This window comes from Gekko japonicus, unplaced genomic scaffold, assembly GCF_001447785.1.
Source record: "Gekko japonicus isolate JY-2015 unplaced genomic scaffold, Gekko_japonicus_V1.1 scaffold321, whole genome shotgun sequence".
Classification (NCBI taxonomy): Eukaryota; Metazoa; Chordata; class Lepidosauria; order Squamata; family Gekkonidae; genus Gekko; species Gekko japonicus.
This window is the reverse complement of record NW_015169181.1, coordinates 226,185-246,243: the sequence shown is the minus strand read 5'-3', so window position 1 is coordinate 246,243 and position 20,059 is coordinate 226,185. Positions and strand designations below refer to the sequence as shown.

The 20,059-nt window shown below is 46.5% G+C and overlaps 1 protein-coding gene across 1 annotated transcript in view; it reads left to right on the top strand.

The window, feature by feature from the left end:
* Nucleotides 1–17,352, top strand: part of GDE1 (glycerophosphodiester phosphodiesterase 1) — a 26,304-nt gene extending 8,952 nt beyond the window's left edge. Inside the window, exons 2-6 of the mRNA XM_015416129.1 lie at nt 9,636–9,811; nt 11,911–12,016; nt 13,270–13,362; nt 15,491–15,702; nt 16,245–17,352. Coding sequence (XP_015271615.1) covers nt 9,636–9,811; nt 11,911–12,016; nt 13,270–13,362; nt 15,491–15,702; nt 16,245–16,392 — 735 coding nt within the window. The 3' untranslated portion in view covers nt 16,393–17,352. The remainder of the gene's footprint in view (nt 1–9,635; nt 9,812–11,910; nt 12,017–13,269; nt 13,363–15,490; nt 15,703–16,244) is intronic.
* The last annotated feature ends 2,707 nt before the right edge of the window (nt 17,353–20,059 follow it).

Below are 20,059 nucleotides of genomic sequence, written 5' to 3'. Positions count from 1 at the left end.
TATCTTCAGCTCCCATGGCCTCCCGGACACCCTGGTGACGGACAACGGCACGGCATTCACCTCCAGCGAGTTCCAAGACTTTACAAGGTACTGCGGAATCCGCCACGTCCGGTCAGCACCCTTTCACCCGGCAACCAACGGTCAGGCGGAGCGCATGGTGCGCACGACCAAGGAAGCCCTGCGGAAGTTCGACAGCAAGGACTGGGACTACAAGCTGGCGGTGTTCCTGTTCGGCCAACGTACAACCCCGCACACGGAGACCGGCCTCAGCCCGGCGGAACTCCTGATGGGTCGCCGCCTAACCTCCCGGCTGGATCGCCTGCACCCAGACAGGGCACCCGAGGTAGAGCCGACGACGGAATCACACGCTGCCGCCAGGGGGTTCTTCCCGGAAGACCCCGTCTACGCCAGGAACTACGCCCAGGGCCCACCCTGGATTCCAGCGCGAGTGGTACGGGTGCGAGGACCTCGATCATACGAGGTATCCTGTGAGGATGGCCAACTGCTCCACCGCCACATCGATCAGCTGCGGCGCCGGGTCCTCTCGGACGATCCCGTGGACCTGGAGCCCACCGAGCCAGGCGAAGAGTCAGCCACCGAGCCAGCGCGACAGGTCCCAGACTCCGTCCCCGTCCAGGCCAACCCAGAGCCTCCGGAGCTGCCACTATTAATGCCACAACCAACCTCCCCGCCCCGGGCTCCCGAAGTACATCCGACAGGCGCCCCGGAACCACGCCGCTCCACAAGGACTCGGAAACCCCCAACACACCTACAGGACTTTGTGTGCGGGTAGCCTGGACTATGGGGGGAGGGGTGTAATGTATCCGCCATTACCACGTGCGCGACCGTTGGGCCATGCGGTCAAGCACAAGCCCAGAGCTTCGTCCCTGCAGAACAATAGCGGAGCGGATCCTAGCCCGCACCAACCAGAGGGCCAGGTCCGCGGCCGAGAGCCAATGGGACTCTCGGCCACTGTAAATAACCTATAGGGTCACTAGGGGGTGTGTTTTGGTGGTGGGTTTCTGAGCATATATACCGGCCTGCGTGCCGGGGTTTCTTGTCTTTGTTCTTCACTAATAAAGTACTCTTTGCTGAATCACTCCACGTTTCGAGTACTTTTCAGCTTTCACCAAGCTGTTACAGAGTTTTGTGTACTCAACGAAACAAAGTTCTTTACCAAGTAAAACCAGACACATTGTTCAGACATTTGTGCAAATCTAGGACATTTGCCCATGCTTGCAAATTGCCCATACATCTTCCTCTTTGCATGATTCATCACGCAGAGGTTTGATGTATTTTAGAAAGCAACAGAACGGCCAAAGAGAAAGGGAAGGTTGTAAGAAGGCCAATAAGATTCATGACAGTGGTGGAAATAGAGCCAACAAGAAATCTTGGCGGTAGGAGGAGAATCTGAAAGACATGCTGAAGTTCCCCACCCAGGTTCGTCACTATATATTTCCAGTTACTCCAGATACATCACTGTACAGGGGTCATTTTGTAGAAAAAGAGGTGCAGGGGCTTATTAGCATAACTCATTAGCATAACTTATTTGCATATGCCACACCCCCTGACATAACCAGAAGTGTGTCAGAAGGCAACACCCACTGCTCAGGCTCCACTGGACTGTTCTGGATTGCTAGCTACTGGGGGGGGGGACGTGCAGATCTGCCCTCACAGAGGAGGGAGAGCTTATGCCTGAATAAAACTTGGTCTTAAAGGTGACACTGGACTGTTTTGGACCAGGGGGCTGGGGTGGTGGTGGTTCTGCAGTTTACCTGGCTGCTTCTTGCTCTGACTGATGGCTGCTGGGAGCAGGGGGTGGGACTTGTTGCATGTGCCCGCCCCCTGGGCTCTTTACTGCCGGAGCTCCACTCCTGTGCGCTCCTGCAGGAAATGACCCCTGGCTGTGAACATGAAAGCTACAAATATGCTTTGTAAAAAAAAAAGAGGGGGTGGACTGAGATAATTAGGATAACCAGTTTTGTGGTTGCATGGTACATTTGCAGATGTAATGGATTCACAAAACAAAGAGAGAGAGTCACGGAAACATTTGTGCCAAATAGAATTAAACCATCATAAACTGACCAGTAAGAATTGCGGGGAGGGCGAGGTAAAAATGTTAACAATAAAAAAAATGTTAACAATAAGTACATTTTATAATTTTATATATTTTAAAAATATAATTTATATGTAATAAATATAATTTTAATAAACAGTGTGATACATATAATATGAAAAATAAATGTATTTCATAGAAAAATACAATTTTGTTTTTATATGTAAGCTCGGGAAATTCAGAGGGGCCACGGTGCCTCAGAAGTTAAGACGCTGAGCTGCAGACTAGAAGGTCTGTAGTTTGGCAGTTTGAGACCCGAGTTTGCCGCATGACGGAGTGAGCTCCCATCTCTGACCCCAGCTCCTGCCAACTTAGCAGTTCGAAAGCAAGAAATTGCAAGTAGATAAACAGATACCGCTTTGGTGGGAAGGTAACAGTGTTCCGTGCACCTCAGCATTTAGTCATGCCGGCCACATGACCACAGAAACTTCTTCTGACAGTTCTGGCTCTTCAGCTTGGAAATGGAGATGAGCACTGCAACCCTAGAGTCGGATTTGACTAGCTTTTGAGCAAGGGAAACCTTTACCTTTACCCTTGGGAAATTCACCAGTAGGTACTAAGTCCTTAGATGAAAAGTTGATCAAAAGGGAAGAGAGTCTTCTTAAGAAGTGGAAGAAGCGTTTCTAGTAGTTAAGTGTGTAGTGGTTAAGTGTGTGACTCTAATCTGGGAGAACCGGGGGGGGGGGGAAGGTTGTTTTTTTTTTGCCCCCCGAGGGGGATTTTTTATTTGCATTTTCTATAAAGTACAGAAACTACAACTAAAAGTTGGAAGGAGGAGGGAAACTAAAACGCTATCACTATAGCTATGGGAAATGGGAAGAGGACAAACTAATACATAAAAAACTACTTGATGGGGAAAGGAAGCTACTATTTTAAACTATTTCATCTATTGGATTTGGGGAAAGGAAAGCTAATACATGTCATGATCTAATTAGCTAAAAGTAAGGTTTATTAACCTAATGTTACAAGTTTGGTATGCAGGTTGGTTAATTACAGTATTACTTTAAGAATATGCATTTAATAGCTTAACACAAATTCTGCCTTTAAGAACTGTTGTTCTTGTTCTAGAGTCTTTTCTTCCTACGTTTCTTCGTTTTCTTCAGTTTAGGGGCGGCTTCTCTTTTCTCTGATTCCGATGTTTCTGGTGATGTGGAAGTAGTGCTTTTTGAATCCTGTGAGTAGGATTCTTCTACTTCTTCCTCCTGATCTGGTTTTGAGTTCTTTTCTTTCTTCTTATATTTTGCGTTAAACATTTGGTCCATAAATTTTTCGGCTTTTGGAACAGTCAATTTTGTATTTTTTATCCAGATAAATGAAGCTCAGTCCATCCGGGAATAACCATCTATATGGTACCCCCTTTTTTGCAGAGTGAAAGTAAGCATCCTGTATAGTTTCCTCCGTTTTCTGACTTCAAAGGGAATGTCTTTAGTATTTTTATCTCTTCATTCTTAATTTTCAAGGGTTTTCCCATTGTAGATTTTAACACTAGTTCTCTGGTAGATCGTTTCGTGAATTTTAAATAGGTTTTCCCTGGGAGTTTATTTTTCTTTATAAAATCCGGGTAAGTCCTGTAGGCTACATCCTCTTTCACTAAGTCTTCCTGTTTGTAATCCATTAATGGGGCCAAAGCCTCCGCCAAAAGTTCTTTTGAGTCCTCGTTCTTCTCTTCAGGGATCCCATGGAAACGTAGAACATACATAGATCTTTCCAGCTGGAGCTGTATTAGTTGTGTTTTATCGGGCGATCTTTCCTTCTCTGCTTCATCTACTCTCTTGTTGATACTCTCAGTCTGTTTTTCCATTTTTTTTAACGTTTTCATGGTTACTGACGTTCATTTATCCATTTGATTCAGTTGTTTTTGAACACTGTCTAGTTTGGTGTTGAGGTTAGTCATCTGTTCCATTAGGGGGCGCAGTGAAGAAAAGTCTGTAGTTACTTCCTGGTTCTGAGAGGGAGTCGTTGGTATGTTATTTCCGATCACCAGTTTTTTCTCTGGCGCCCTCCGTCCTCTCCCAGCCATAATATCAACAAGAAGTAAGTTTTCCAAAACAAGGCAAAAGTTATATGATTTAAATCTGCTTTGTATATTTTGGCAGTTTTTGCATTCACTTAACTTTTTATGCGCTTATTTTAGCTCGAGTCTTTTTATTTCCAATTTAAAACCGCTTTTAAATCTTTTTCAACAAGGGGGGGGGGGAGTTGCTTGGTCCCTCTCCCTCCACGCTTCAAACTTAGGCTCTGATGTTTTATCCAGATGCTAAATGTGGTCAAATGCCTGGTGGAAGAGCTCCGTCTTGTAATAAATTCCACAGGGCCCTGATATCCTCCAGGAGCTCATTCCACCAGCGCAGACCTGCTACAGAAAAGGCTCTAGCCCTGGTGGTGGCCAGTCTGGCCTCTTTAGGGCCAAAGAGCACTAGAAGGTTTTCTGACCCAGAATGCAGTGCTCTCTGGGGAACATGTGGGGAAAGGTGGTCCCTCAGGTATGCTGGCCCCTAACCATAAAGGGCTTTATAGGTAAGAACCAGCACCTTGAAGCAAATCCAGTATGCTATTGGCAGCCAGTGCAATGCTTTCAGTGCAGGCTGAATGTGTTCTCATGAAGAAGAGACCCAGCAACAGCCTGGCCACTGCATTCTGCACCAGCTGCAGCTTCCAAATTTGGGACAAGGGCAGCCCCACGTAGAGAGCATTACAGTAGTCTAATCTCAAGGTGACCATTGCGTGGATTACTGTTGCCAAGTCAAGACGTTCAAAGAAGGGAACCAGCTGCCTGATCAGCCGAAGATGATAAAAGGCTGACTTGTCAGTGGCTGCTACCTGGGCCTCCATCGTTAAGGATGTGTCAGGGAGCACTCCCAAACTCCGAACCTCCGGCGCTGGCACCAATGGGACCCCATTGAAGGTTGAGAGTGGGATCCTTAACCCCCGACTGCCACAACTTAGGCCCAGAACCTCCATCTTCGTCAGATTCAGTTTCACCAGGCTCAGCCTAAGCCATCCAGCCACAGTTTGTAACGCCAGGTCCAGATCTTCTGGCCTGGAGTCTGACTGGCCGCCCAACCACAGATATAGCTGGGTGTCATAAGCATACTGGTGACAACCCAGACCATAGCTCCGAGCAATCTGGGCAAGGGGGCGCACGTAGATGTTAAATAACATCAGGGGATAGGACCCTTGAGGCACTCTGCAAGTCAAGTGGATGCCTTTGGGACAGCTCTTCCCCAAGTGCCATGCTTTGTCCCCGACCCTGGAGGAAGGAGGCATGCCATTGTAAGGTGAGTCCCTGAACTCCAGTGTTGGCAAGGTGGTGGATCAGTAACTGATGGTCGACTGTGTCGCACGCAGCTGACAGGTCTAATAACAACAGTACCGCCATCCCACCCTGATCCAGATGCCTCCGGAGATCATCCGTGAGGGTGACCAGTGCCGTCTCTGTTCCATGGCCTGGGTGAAAGCCAGACTGGAAGGGATCTAGTATGGAAGTGTCATCCAGAAAACCCTGTAACTGACTTGCCACTGCCCTCTCAATTATCTTGCCCAGATTGGGCAAGGTGGACACCGGCTGGTAGTTTGCCAATTCTGCCGGATGCAAGGATGGTTTCTTTAAGAGAGGGCAGCACCACTTCCTTAAGAGCCCTCGGGAATGTTCCTTCAGAAAGGGACTTGTCGACAGTCTCCCATAGGAAACCTCGTAACTCATCACAGCTGGCTTTAATTAACCATGATGGGCACAGGTCAAGGCTGCCGGTTATGAGTATTCTGTCAACTTCTTCTAGGCTGAGCTGGCTGAACCCGATCTCCACTGCCCTCTCAATTATCTTGCCCAGATTGGGCAAGGTGGACACCGGCTGGTAGTTTGCCAATTCTGCCGGATGCAAGGATGGTTTCTTTAAGAGAGGGCAGCACCACTTCCTTAAGAGCCCTCGGGAATGTTCCTTCAGAAAGGGACTTGTTGACAGTCTCCCATAGGAAACCTCGTAACTCATCACAGCTGGCTTTAATTAACCATGATGGGCACAGGTCAAGGCTGCCGGTTATGAGTATTCTGTCAACTTCTTCTAGGCTGAGCTGGCTGAACCCGATCTATAACCAGACTAGAAGATGTGCATGGAACCTCGAGTTCACTCACTGTCTCACCTGTGGTGGGGAGGTCACGGCGGAGCGACAGGATTTTATCTGTGAAAAAGCTCGCAAAAGCCTTACAGCCTATATCCAATTCCCTAGTGTTTGGTCTGCTCTGAAGCAGGGTAGTTAAGGACCAAATCATTCTAAACTATTGGGCTGGGCGTGAGCTCGCAGATGCAATTGTAGTCGCATAATACTCTCTCTTTGCGGCCTTGACTGCCATCTCATAGGTCCTCATAAACGACCTACAGGGAACATTTGGCTTCCGGTTTTGGCGTCAGCTATGGCGGTTGGTTTCTCCTGGACCTCCAGGAGACTCCCGCCAGCGCCTGCGCCTGGGAAGGGGTCCGATTGTCCGTGACCCCCACTGGAGCCCTTGTGTTGGGCTCCCAGCCATGAGGCTTTTGAGAGCTCTTCCCCCAGCGAACTGGCTAGTAAAGGGGGGCTTCTCCTGCCCCGACGGTCCCACCGCGGAGTGACCGCAATGGTACTAAGAGCGCACACCGGGATCAAGCGTCTGGTGACCAAGTGATTCTAAGCTATAAAAGGCTTGCTATGTTGAACTGTGAGTGTTGGTTAAACGAAGACACAAATATTTAAGTGGAGAACCCCCCGGGATATTGCTGGGGGGGGTGAACCCTCCCTCGGGCGGACTAAAAAATAACCCTTTTATAAGCGGATCAAGAGGGGGCTGGATTACAAAGCGATTTTGGCAAAAACAGAGAACTTTTGAGAACTTACCAAGCATTGGTATAGATTCTTGGAACTTTTGTAACTCGCGGCAAAAAGTAAACAAATCTCTAAACATGGTGCCTCCCAGAAGGGAGGACAAAGAAAAGCAAACAAAGCTGCAGTTTCCTCCCGGAAGTGCGAGTCCAGCGAGTGCTATGCCTAGACAAGGCAATTCTAGTGAATTGCAGAGCATGTTGAATGAAGCCCTGCGTCCTCTGCTGGACCAAATGACGTCATTGCATGCCAAATTCAACTTACAACAAAGCCAAATAAATGAAGCCATTAAAAACACACACAGAGAAAGTGGAACAAGAAGTGAAACAAGTTGATGCCAATATGCAAAAAATTAATAAACAATTCCCATCCATCCAAAGCCTTTTATTGGCATATAAATAAAAATACAGTAATCTGAATACACACAGAGTCAAATTAAAATTGCCGAGTAACATCACAGAGTATCGCCATACAGAAAAACCTAATTCATCATATCATTTATCAGGCCGTAGGGCCATGGCACTGCAGAGAAACTTTGCTGTTATTTCAGTTATTTCTGTGTCTGTGTTATCGAGCAAGAAAAGAAGCTTAAAATCATCAGGGGACTCTAAAAAATGGCCTAATATGGGATATAGAAGATCCCGACGGGACACCAAATAGAGAGGGCACTGGAAGAGAACATGGGCAACAGTTTCAACACAATCCTTCCTACAAGGACAGCACCTGCTAGGATAGGGAATCCCTTGGAATCTGCCAGATAAAATAGCTGAAGGAAGAACATTAAATCTAGCCAAGGATATGGCTCTACGCAAATTAGGAGCTATGAGTTGGTAGAGGTATACTGCTGGAAGATTTGCATTAGGAATAATCCCCAGATGTAAGGGAGAACAGGTTCTGTTAGCCAGGCTATAAAGAGTTTGTAGCTCTGATCCCAATAATCTAGATTTTATTTTTTAAAAGGCCTCAGACTCAGAAAGCATATATAAGGATTCTGGGGACAAATTCAGGGCACTTATTTTGGCTTCGATGTAAGATAGCCATCTGGAATTATCAGATTCCGAAAGTAGTTGGTACATATAACTGAAGGGGTCAGAGTTAAAATGGACTCGTAACCAAAATTTAATCGTGTGGATCCATGCTTTAGTAGCCAGCAAGTTCTGACTGCACTCCAAACACAAAGCAGCATATGGAACACACATAGGTACCCCCATGATCTTTCGCAGAAAGGTAGAGTGGACTCGTTCAACTGAAATGTCCATTGAGTCAATCCAGAGAGGTACCCCATACAGTAACTGAGCTCCAGTTTTAGCATTGAAGGCTTTAAGTGCAGCTGGCACATACTGGTTACCTCGAGTAGAAAAATAGAAGCGAGAAATTGCTGCAGCACTAACTTTAGCTACATTAATAGCCATTTTACGATGGTAGGACCAAGTAGCATTGGATTGGAAATAAATGCCCAGATATTTGAAGTGCTTAACCTGTTCAAGTTTGTTGCCATTAATAATCCACTTATGAGATTTTCGGGGATAGGGGATGACTAACACCTTTGATTTTTCATAATTCAACTCCAATCTGAATAAACAATTCCAAGTGATGTAAGAAAGAATAATGGAAGAGACTCAAATTTTGCAAATACATATGGATAAATCAAGTTATGTCTTGAGATTCCAGGGTGTCCAAGAATCTAAAGGAGAAGATTTGAAACAGATCATCTGTGAAGTGTTGGAGTCGGTGACAGATTTGAAAGCTGATTTCTTGATAAGCAAAATAGATACGATTTACAGATCGTATTCTGAATATATACGGAAAAATAATTTGCCCAGCGAGATTGTAGCGAGATTCTCCAGAAGACAAGTACGGGATCAAATACTGAAAGCATTAAATAAAAAATAAACGACCTATAGGATATTCTTGTCACCTTGTCGTGGGCACGCCACCACTGTCGCTCTAGTCATCTTAGCCTTCGCTTAATCAGCCGCAACTCCGGGGTAAACCATGGAGTCAGCCTGACACGAGGGCACAGAGGGCGATCTCATCGATGGCTGTGGAGAGTCAGCTATGCCAGTCCTCCATGAGCTCATCCAAAGAGCCACCATGGGGCATAGGATCCTGCAGAGCCACCTGAAGCCACATGGGGTCCATTTGGCTCCATGCACGAGCAAAAATACACTCACCGCCCAAACCAAGTTGGGGTGGGAGATTCACATGGGCCTTCAAGGCATAGTGGTCCGACCATGGCACCGCTGTGGCAGAGATCTGGTCTACCATAACTCCAGCCACAAAGATCAGATTTAGCATGTGCCCTGCCCAGTGAGTGGGAGCCATTATATATTGGGAGAGTCCCAGTGCTGCCATGGATGACACTAGGTGTTTTTATGGATCTATCCAGTTAGATGTCACTAGAAATGACTTAAGTCCTGTATTGTAGGGTTAGGACAGCTTCATGAGGGGCACGTAAATAAATGGAGTGAGCATAATGTGGATCCATTACAGCATAAATAGCTTTAAATTATAGGGGCCAAAATACAAGTCAGAGTAAAGTTGGTAGATCACTTGCAGCCTTATAGTTTTCAATGTGGTGTGTTAGCAGAACATGTGCCAAAAGGCCAAGTCTGCACCGGTCCACACTCCCTTGTTTATGGTGGTTTGTCTTTGTTTGTTTAAGGCAGCTGAGAATGGAGCAACTGGTGTGGAACTGGACCTCGAATTCACGGCCGATGGTGTTCCTATTCTGATGCATGATGAAACAGTTGACAGGACCACGGATGGGTCTGGAAGCTTACGTGACTTGACCTTTGCTGAGGTCAGAAAATTTAATCCAGCTGCTAAACACAGATTATGGTAAGTGAGCCATTTCTGTGACATTTCTGGAAATGCAGTATTTCCAGTCGGTGAAATAAGCCTTTTCTCTTGGCCTCCATATAACTGTGTCTGTGTATACGTGAATGCAAGTCCCACAGAAGCCAGGAACATCTACTCTCACAGATTTGCATGGAAGGATTGGGGCCCTAATTTTTTTCTTCCAGTCACATCCTATCTCAGTGGTGTAAGGGAGGGAGTGCTGGGGGGAGTGGGGGGAGCAACTCCATTGTGGCTTCAGCACAGCAGAACAACCTCATTTGCAGCAGTCAGGCAGTGTGGAAGGTTCTGCTCAGTGCTGCACTGCTGCCCCCCCCAGTCTGCCTATGTGCGTTTTCCTCTGCATCCCCCTCCCAGCCCATGGGACCTTGCTGTGAGGATACACCAACTCGGAGCTTACCATCTGCTGTCCTTTATACAGTTTCTATCTCCGGTACCTGGCATTACGTTTTATGGCACACGTGGCCCGGCCCAACAAAGTGACATTTATGCCAGATCCAGCCCTCATGACAAATGAGTTCGACACCTCTGATATATACTATTTTTCCTGACATCTCAGGAGGAGGTTCATTTTCATATCCTAAGGTGGGAGGTTTTCCACTTATAGTCCTTAGGATTAATGTTCAGACAGTTTCATCAATTAAGACTCTGGTTGAGAAGATTCCAAAGGAAGATAAAAACCATCTCGTTTTCAAAAGCATCAAGGGAATTATTGGCTGCCTGAAAATTAAAAGAACTCTGTTCCCAAAAGGTGTATTTGAAATTATTTCTACTCAGGGTCAATATGACATATGTCTACATGCAGGAGTTGGCTCAGGGATTAGAGGATTGTTCTTTTTATTTGCCCAACATCCCCGGTTTACAAAATCGTGTTTGATAAATAATGTGATTTGATGGTTTTGCAATCTGCAACCCAGCTGTATACCTTCCTCATTGTTTCTTACCCTTGCAGAGGGAAACGGTATATCTCGTGTTCCTATATCAGGAGGTTTATGATTATGATTTCTTTTAGGCAGAGTCTCTGATATTGAGGCATTGAGGTTTTGCCTAAGGCGATCAAATTGATCAACAGTACTGCTTTAATTCTTGAAAAATAGTTGCAACAGTTTCACTGGCAAAAGGACAATGGTCTCTTATATACTTGAGCAGAAAATCTCTTTGTGGGTCTTCCTCATGTCTCCTAGTCTCAGGGCAATTGTATTCCATCTTTGAGGGAGATGGACAAGGTGGTTGTGAGTATCATCTCACAATCTGAAGCTGCTGATCTAGTCTCCCTTATAAGTTCGTCAGCTTCACAGGGGTGACAATTTATAAATAACTGGGAGACCGGTTCGCTGTCTGGGTCTAGAGCCTCGTATTTGTTAGGGGAGAAACATTTAGAAAGGTCATTTTCTAAAGGTCACTGGGGGGGGGGAGTATGACTCCAAATTCCTTCTTGATCTTCTCATTTCTTTTTTTTCTTCCCCATAATTAGCTCTGTGGACTATTTCAGTAAGGCTTTAAGCCTCTTTATAACCTTCTCCAGTTAATTATGATTATGATAGTTTGGGCTGTCTTCTACCTCACAGGGTTTTCTTCCCCCTTGGCCAGATGTTGACGCCGCCCAGCGTATATTAAACAGTTTGTGCTGATTGAGCCTGAAAAACAACTCCTCTGGACAATTAAATCACTCAACTCGGATACTAGACTTTTCCAAGTTTCATTCCTGGCAGATAAGCAGACTAGAAGATACCTGAAAGCAGCTGTTAAAATAAGATGATTAGGAGCCTCTTCTGCAGGATGTCACTTCGTGGCCATCTAGTTGTCCCTTCATTCTCTGTTTTTCAAAATGAAATCCAGAAATTTGGCCATAGATGCTTCATGGTAAGATAGTCTGGAATCTGGACAGACTTTGAATTTTTCTTGCTAGAATCACACCATGACCATTTCACCCTTTTCCAGGAGGTCCACCAGTGGCCCCACTGGTGGACCTCCTGATGGCACCTGGTATTTCTGGCCACTGTGTGACACAGAGTGTTGGACTGGATGGGCCTTTGGCCTGATCCAACATTGGCGTCTCTTATGTTCTTATGTTCCTTTAGGAGAGACTACCGTGGGGAAAAGATACCAACCCTGAAAGAAGCCGTTTTGGAAAGCATGCATCATGACCTCATCGTTTACTTTGACGTCAAGAGCCATGCAGACCAGGTACTGCTTGCTTACAAGAGGCTGAATTCTGATCTCCTTGTGAGGAAACACATCCTGGAGTTCTGTCACTCAACCCGCTCCAAGAGGGATATCTCTCTCAAAACAATGTTAATGAGGTTTACCACAAGAAAAACACCCAAGATAACCAATTTTGGCCCCGGGCACACGGGCCGGATATCGCGGGTGGGAGGCGTGGCTGTTTGCCCCTCAGCGAAATAACGCACCACTGCGCAATCAGGCGTCCCGTCGAGGTCCCGTGGTTAGGGGGGAGGTGCCGATCACACGACGCGCCAAAGAAGCGGCACGGCAAACGGGGTTGTGGGGGTTTTTTTAACCTGAAGTATGCGCATGCCCCGTTGGGTGCTTGTGCGCATCCCTGGAGACTTCGGGGGGGGGGAACCTTTTCGCAATGCGGCATGGGCGGGCGCCGGATGCCACCGGAAACGCGATCAGACGCCCGCCTTTGCCCCGCAGTTTTTGGAAACTAGTACCTCCGAGGTACTAGTTTTTAACCACGTATCTTCGGAAGGAAGCCTCGGGTTCGCCACGGGAGCTCTACGCTTCCCAGATGTGGCGGTGAGATCACGCCCAGAAAATCCGCCTATCTTCCGTCGCAGTAGCATGGCTACTGCTCCGTGTGACCGCAGCCTCTGTTTCTTTTCCAGCTTTGAATAGGGCCAGTGACATCACATCTGGTAGGCCCACATTGGCCATTATGGCTTGCTGGAATCGCAAACATCAATAACCTAAGCCCCCTTTCCTCTGTTTGAGAGGCTAGTGATAAAGGAAAATGCGGGGGGGGGGAGCATGTTTTTTCTGAGTGGCAGGAGTGGGGTAGGGTAGCTAGTGACAGCCAATTGGTTATGTTGTTGAGAATGCTGGATGCCCTATACAGCCATGTGTCACAGCCTCCCTCTGCAACAGCTCTCTGCCATGAAAGGCCAGAAGCCACAGGAAGCTGCCTTATACAGTGTCCAAGCCTCAGGTTCCTCTAGCCCAGGGCAGCTTTTGGGCTCTTTCGGCACGCAAAAAGTAGCCTTTACCCCTGAGCTCTGTCAGATGTGCCTCTTCCGAATCGTAGCAGGTGCGTGCCAAATAGTGTGCATTCTTGCATTGTCTCCCTTGGCCTGCACGCGTGTCTTTATCCATTGGCTCTTGCCCAGTATTTCTTAAGATGCCAACCTTATTTTAGGCCAATTCTGTCGATATGCGTACATGTACACAGCACTTTCATGTAATCTGTTCTCCTGCAGGCAGTTGCAGCCCTAAAACAACTCTACCTGGAATATCCTCGGCTGTACAACACTAGCATTGTTTGTTCTTTTTTGCCAGATGTCGTCTACAAGGTAAAGTTCCATTTGGTGGTGCCCATCAGTACTTACCACTCTTTATGTTACCAGAATATAAGAAAGGCTTAGCAGGACATAGACCTAAGAAACAGATGGGCCAGTGCCATCCTTCCTGGGTTTAGATCATCAGGACTTGGCATAAAGCTTTTGTTTCTGTTGTGAAGGGCGGTATATAAGTCCAGTCTCTTCTTGTTCTTAATTCCAGCCCCCATTTAATGGCTTTTTGTTAGGACTTTGACCTGGGTGTGGACTCTGGAGTTTCCAGTTTGTTGCTACCACTCAGCCACACAAAACAACCATTTGGTGATCTGAACTATTATTTATTTAATTAATTTATACCCCACCCTATGCCACGACTGTCAAAGCAAGCAGCAAGGAGTGACTCACCAGTCAGGGTTAACGCCTCATCTTTAAATTGAATTGGTATAATGCTGAACCTGAACCTGCTGCTTTATTTGTCAGTGCCGTTCTTAAAGATGGGGAGACACACAGCTAAAGTCAGTGGGATGTACTTACAGGTCAGTGGCTAATTTCAGATGTCATGCTAAGCCATGGCCTTGGTGGGGAGGGCGGGCTACAAAACAAGGTAAAGGTAAAGGTTCCCTTGCTCGAAAGCCAGTCGAGTCTGACTCTAGGGTTGCGGTGCTCATCTCCGTTTCAAAGCCGAAGAGCCAGCGCTGTCCGAAGACGTTCCCGTGGTCATGTGGCCGGCATGACTAAACACCAAGGCGCACAGAACGCTGTTACCTTCCCACCGAAGTTGTCCCTATTTATCTACTTGCAATTTCTTGCTTTCGAACTGCTAGGTTGGCAGGAGCTGGAACTAGAGACGGGAGCTCACTCCGTCATGCAGCACACTCGGGTCTCAAACTGCTGAACTACCGACCTTCCACAGCCTGCAGTTCAGCATCTTAACCAACAAACAAATAAATAAAAATTAACCATCATGTAGAATCCAAACCTTGGCTTGAGCATCCAAACATGTAACAGGGCAAAGTGCCAGATCTGCTTTTTGTAATGTATCTTCTCAGCACTCGGCTTTATAAATCCGTTCCCACCGTCACAGTCCAGCAGCTCTTGCGGTGGGAGCAGTGAGTCTAACTCTGGTTTGTCAGAATCATCATGTCATTCCCACGGGCAGCACGAACCATGGCTTCTGATGCTGGTTTGTCAGCTGATTGCCAGTGATGGACTGTAAATCCCAACATTATGATAAGCCACCTGGTTGGTTTAGACATTGGACCATGTGAATGCAGGCCACTGTACTGATTACAGTGAGTTAAGGTACGTCAAGCAAGGATCTGAAACTATACTTCTAATGCTGGTTTATTAACCACAAGTGTGTGCGCGCGCACAAAAATCTTGGCTTAATCCTGGCTTCCTACTCAGCACTACAATGCAAGCCAAGATGTTAGCTGGCTCTTGCGGGAGGCAAAGGCAAGGTATGTCAAGGCAAACTACGGTTTGATTGTCTGCAAGCCTAAACCTGTTTTCATAAGCTAACTGTAATAAAACATGCCTTTGAGTTAGAACATAAGAACAGAAGAGAAGCCAGTGTTGGATCAGGCCAATGGCCCATCCAGTCCAACACTCTGTCACACAGTGGCCAAAAATACCAGGTGCCATCAGGAGGTCCATCAGTGGGGCCATAGATAAGTTCCTTTAACTCTGGTTTGACATAATGCCTCAATAGAGCTCATGTATTAAGGGTCATGGTCAATGTTCCCTCTAAGCTGTGGAGTCTTGTGAGCAAAAATTCTACTTTGTGAGCGGCTGGCCTTAAAGCTGTGAGCGAGCGAGTTGGCTTCTGCATAAATTAGTTTGCTCTGGAGCCGTCTTTCCTGAGCTGAGATAAAAATGTGTGAGCCAGAGGCTAAAAAATTGTGAGCTAGCTCACACTCAGCTTAGAGGGAACACTGGTCATGGTACAAAAAACATGTTCTAGCAAACGTGGTGTATGCCCTGAGGCCAAAACGTCATCTCTCTATAAGTTCTTTAAATGAAGATAATGAAACACAAGAGAGAGGCTGGAAATTGAGAACACATTGGCAGCTCTCCTCAGAAGTCACCGGCTTTTTTTGGTACCAAAATGCATCTGTTGCCCTTTCTTTGCTTGGTCTTCCAGATGCGGCAAGCGGATCGGAATGTTGTGACCGCGCTCACTCACAGACCCTGGAGCTTGAGTCACTGGGGAGACGGGAGACCTCGCTTCAGCTCCTTCTGGAAACACTACTTGACTCTCGGCCTCGACGTCGTCATGGACTGGAGCATGCACAATTTCCTCTGGCACTTCTGTGGAGTTTCTGCTTTTCTGGTGCAGAAAAACTTCGTTTCGCAGTAAGTGTTTGGCAGCACAAGGTACTCTGGAGCCCAGCCCCCACTTATGGTCCTTCTCAAAGGTTTGGAAGTGGGGGAAGAGGCCAAGCAGACCCCAAACTGGGCAAAATCGGTACAGGAACACAGCAGAATGGATATGGAGCCTTACTTTGTTTAAGCAAGGGATGCTCCCCAAATTCTCCTCTTCCTCCCAGAATCCATATTTTGGACTTGTAGAATTAACCTGGCCTTGATTTTGAGAAACACACTAGGAATTATACCAAGGATGTGTTTTGGTCCAACTGTCCACCTACCCCCACACCATATTCGATAACGATGCCCTTACGGTGACGTCAGGGAATTCCTTACGTCTGGCACTTTGCCAACAAGCAGAAATATACCGATAAGAAAGATTATTGCCTACGGGCTGAAAAGCTGGCACGCCATTTGCATTGAGAGTGTTTGAAACTAAAGCTGTTTTTAAATTCCGGGGGGGGGGGGCGGCACTCATCCTCCACTGACCCCATTTTTCATTCCTCCCCCCCACCCCCACCCCCTTTCAGGGAGTATGTGAGACAGTGGTCTGCCAAAGGAATCCAGGTGGTTGCTTGGACAGTCAACACAATTGCTGAAAAAATGTACTATGAAAACGTTCTCCAGGCCAGCTACATCACCGACAGCTTAATCGAAGACTGTGACCCCCACTACTAGTTTCCACCCTTTGCTGGACTCTTCTGGGTTTGGTTTATTAGGCAGACTGATGTTAATCAGCAATGGTGCTTCAGGGAATTCAGATGATCATGGGTGTGCTTGTTTTCTTGGACGGGGCTACAGCAATGTAAACTGCCTCCAGAATTTCTCCTTTTGCCATACTGAATAGAGACTTCAAATTACAATCATTGTTGATCTTGAGAAGGACTGAGACTCTCTCCGTGGCGAGAAGAAACGACCCGTGCGGCTGTCCAAGACTCAGACTGGCATTACTGACTTGGCCACAGCGTATGTGTAGGATTTGCAGATTTACCAAGTCAAGCTGCTTATTCGGACTAAGCTCTGATACTAGATCTCTATAAATTGCCCTCGTGACTTGAAGTGTATTAATCATCCTGCCTTAGAGGGGAATCAGGAGAGGATGAGCCAAGAGCAAGCACTTTCTCCTCACCTTTTCTCTGAAACCTGGGGATTGTGCTTGAAAATAATATAGCGTATCCGATCACTTTGGGGTCCACATGCGTCTCCTAGGGGCATGTCCTTAAGGATCATTAGTGCAGAAGCAGATCCAGGAAACCGTCTATACAACAAAGAGGACTAGGCGTGGGCGTTTACTGGCACACGCTGGTCTGGAAGGGGCAGCCAATATACTTAAGTATGTTGTAAGTATTGGCTTCCAAAGTCACATTTGGTGCTGAGGACACAGCTATTTGAATTTGATCCCAGGGCTCCATACATATGACAACATTTAGGTGAAAATTATTTTTCTTGTAAATCTTTCTAAGGCTGGTCCTGTGAGCAAGATTCTACTTTGGGGTGGGGGTATTTAAAATGGACCCTTCTTGCAGATTTATTCCCAGAACATTTTAGGCTAATCGATTTCAAAATTACTTTGACATCTGTAGTCATAGAATCATAAAATGTTAGAGTTAGAAGGGACCTTGCAGGTCATCTAGTCCAACCCCCTGCACTCTGCAGGAGCATAGCTGAAAGATAGCCCTACATACCTACAACATACCTGAAAGATGGCCGTCCAGCCTCCGCTTGAAAACGTCCAGCAAAGGAGCATCCACTACCTCCTGAGGCAGTCTGTTCCACTGCTTACAGTTAGGAAGTTTCTCCTGATATTTAGCCGGTAACGACTCCCTGGTAATTTCCACCCATTCAATCTAGTCTTGCAATCCGGAGCAAGAGAGAATAGATCCACTTCATCTTCTACATGACAGCCGTTCATATACTTGAAGACTGCAATCACGTCCCCTCTAAGCCTTCTCTTTCCCAGGCTAAACATACCCAACTCTTTCAGCCTTTCCTCATAAGACTTGGATTCCAACCCTCTCACCATCCTGGTTGCCCTCTTCTGGACACGCTCGAGCTTGTCAACATCCTTCCTAAAATGTGGTGCCCAAAACTGGACACAGGACTCCAGGTGAGGCCTGACCATAGCAGAATAGAGCGGAACTACCACCTCCCCTGATCTGGACACAATGCTTCTGTTAATGCATCCTAAGATTGCATTAGCTTTCTTCGCAGTCACATCGCACTGCAGGCTCATGTTTAGCTTGTGATCAACCAGAACATCTAGATCCCTTTCTCATGTGCTACTGTCAAGCCAAGTCCCTCCCATTCTATATCTGTGCCTTTGGGTTTTTTGTACCTAAGTGTAAGACTTTGCACTTATCTGTATTGAAATTCATTTTATTTGTCTCAGGCCACTGTTCCAGCCTATCCAGATCATTTTGAATCCTGACTCTGTCTTCTTCAGAATTAGCAATCCTACCCAGCTTTGTGTCATCTGCAAATTTGAAGAGCATCCCCTCTATGTCTTCCTCCAGGTCATTTATAAAAACATTGCGCCTAGGACCGAGCCCTGTGGCAATCTACTTCATGTCATCTGCAAAAGATCAATCCAAAATACTATCCTGTATCAAGTTTTACAGCATTAGAGTTTCTTGAACTGCATCCTTTTTGCATAGCTGGTGTGAGAAATAGGAGAAAAACTACTCAACCACAGGACAAGTGGAAGTATTAACCAGTTTACAGAATCATAAAATCACAGAGTTGAAAGGGGCCATCTAGTCCAACCCCCTGCTGAATGCAGGATCAGCTTAGAGTATCCCTGCCACTGTTTAAAGACTGGAAATCCAAACCCATCATCTGTGACAAAAATAATGAAGAGTCAATAAAGATATGTATGCAAAATCATTTACTGTAGTAATTCTGTAGAAAACTGTCTTCTATTATTGCTCACACGCAATGGATACTGTGCAATATAAAAAAATCCAGGGCTATTTTTGGGCAGGAACGCACAGGAACGGAGTTCCGACTGGCTCCCAAGTTGTCCACGCCCAGCAGGAACTCATTAGCATAATAGGCCACACTCAACAGCAGAAACTCATTAGGATTGGCTACATTGGGAGTGTGTGGCCTAACATGCAAAGGAGTTCCTGCTACAAAAAAAGGCCCTGGGTTTTGACAACCAATAAGGTAAACAGAATAACAAGCAAAAGGTGGGTGTGGCTGGATGACCACACTTCTGGTAACATGGGGGTGCGGCCTAATGTGCTAATGAGCTGTGCTCTCAGGGGTGTGGCCTAATATGCTAATGAGTTCCTGCTGGGCTTTTTCTACAAAAAAAGCCCTGAAAAAATCCATTTCACAAGAATTGCTTTATCTGAGCATGTAGCAATCACAATTCTTATCAATGTCTACTTATCAACTCTTGAAGGAAACATCCCGTGTTGACTCTCTAATAACAGAACCCTTCAAGGTCCTCACAATTCTTGTGAAATGGATTTTTTTATATTGCGCAGTATCTGTTGTGTGTGAGCGATAACAGGAGAGATTTTTACAGAATTACTACAATAAATGATTTTGCATACATATCTTTATTGGCCCTTCGTTATTTTTGTATGGATGTTGTGTTTGGATTTCCACCTCCTCCCGTGATCTCTCATTTTTGGCTTCTGCGACTTAAAGACTACCGGGGGGGGGGGGGGGAGTCACCCCCCCCCAGCCTAGCTGCCACTGCTGCAGAACTCTGTCAAAAAGTTTCTTCTGATATCCAGCCGGTACCTTCCCACCCTTAATTTAAACCCATTCTTGCGAGTCCTCTCTTCTGCTGCCAACAGGAACAGCTCCCTGCCCTCCTCGAAGTGACAGCCCTCCAGATACTTCAAGAGAGCAATCATGTCTCCCCCCACCCACCCTCCTCTTCTCCAGACTGGACATGCCCAAGTCCCTCAGCCTTTCCTCATAGGGTGTCTTGGTCTCCAGGAAGAACGAGGTCACAATTTAGAGTGTTTTGTTTTTTAAAAAGCAGAAGTATCTGGGAAAGGTTTAAATACGACTGACAATCAGCTTCCTGGATAGCGACCAGTAAATTCACAGTCTGGCTACAAGCATGTTTAAAACTGCCTTTTTCACCTGTATATTCCAGCAGTGGGAGAGGAACTGAAAGACATTTTTAGGTGACACCCATGAATTTGGTTTTAGAAACGAGCTTTTACAAGAAGAGGGCCATGCAGCAATTGCACAGTTGAGCTGGGGGGGGGGAAACCCAGTTTAGAAGCAATCCCAGCAGCCAGGCACTTCTCAGACTCCTCTTGTTGACAGTTGACCGGGTAACCTGGCTGGGAGGAGGGGGTGGGCCAGCCGCCGGTTGAAC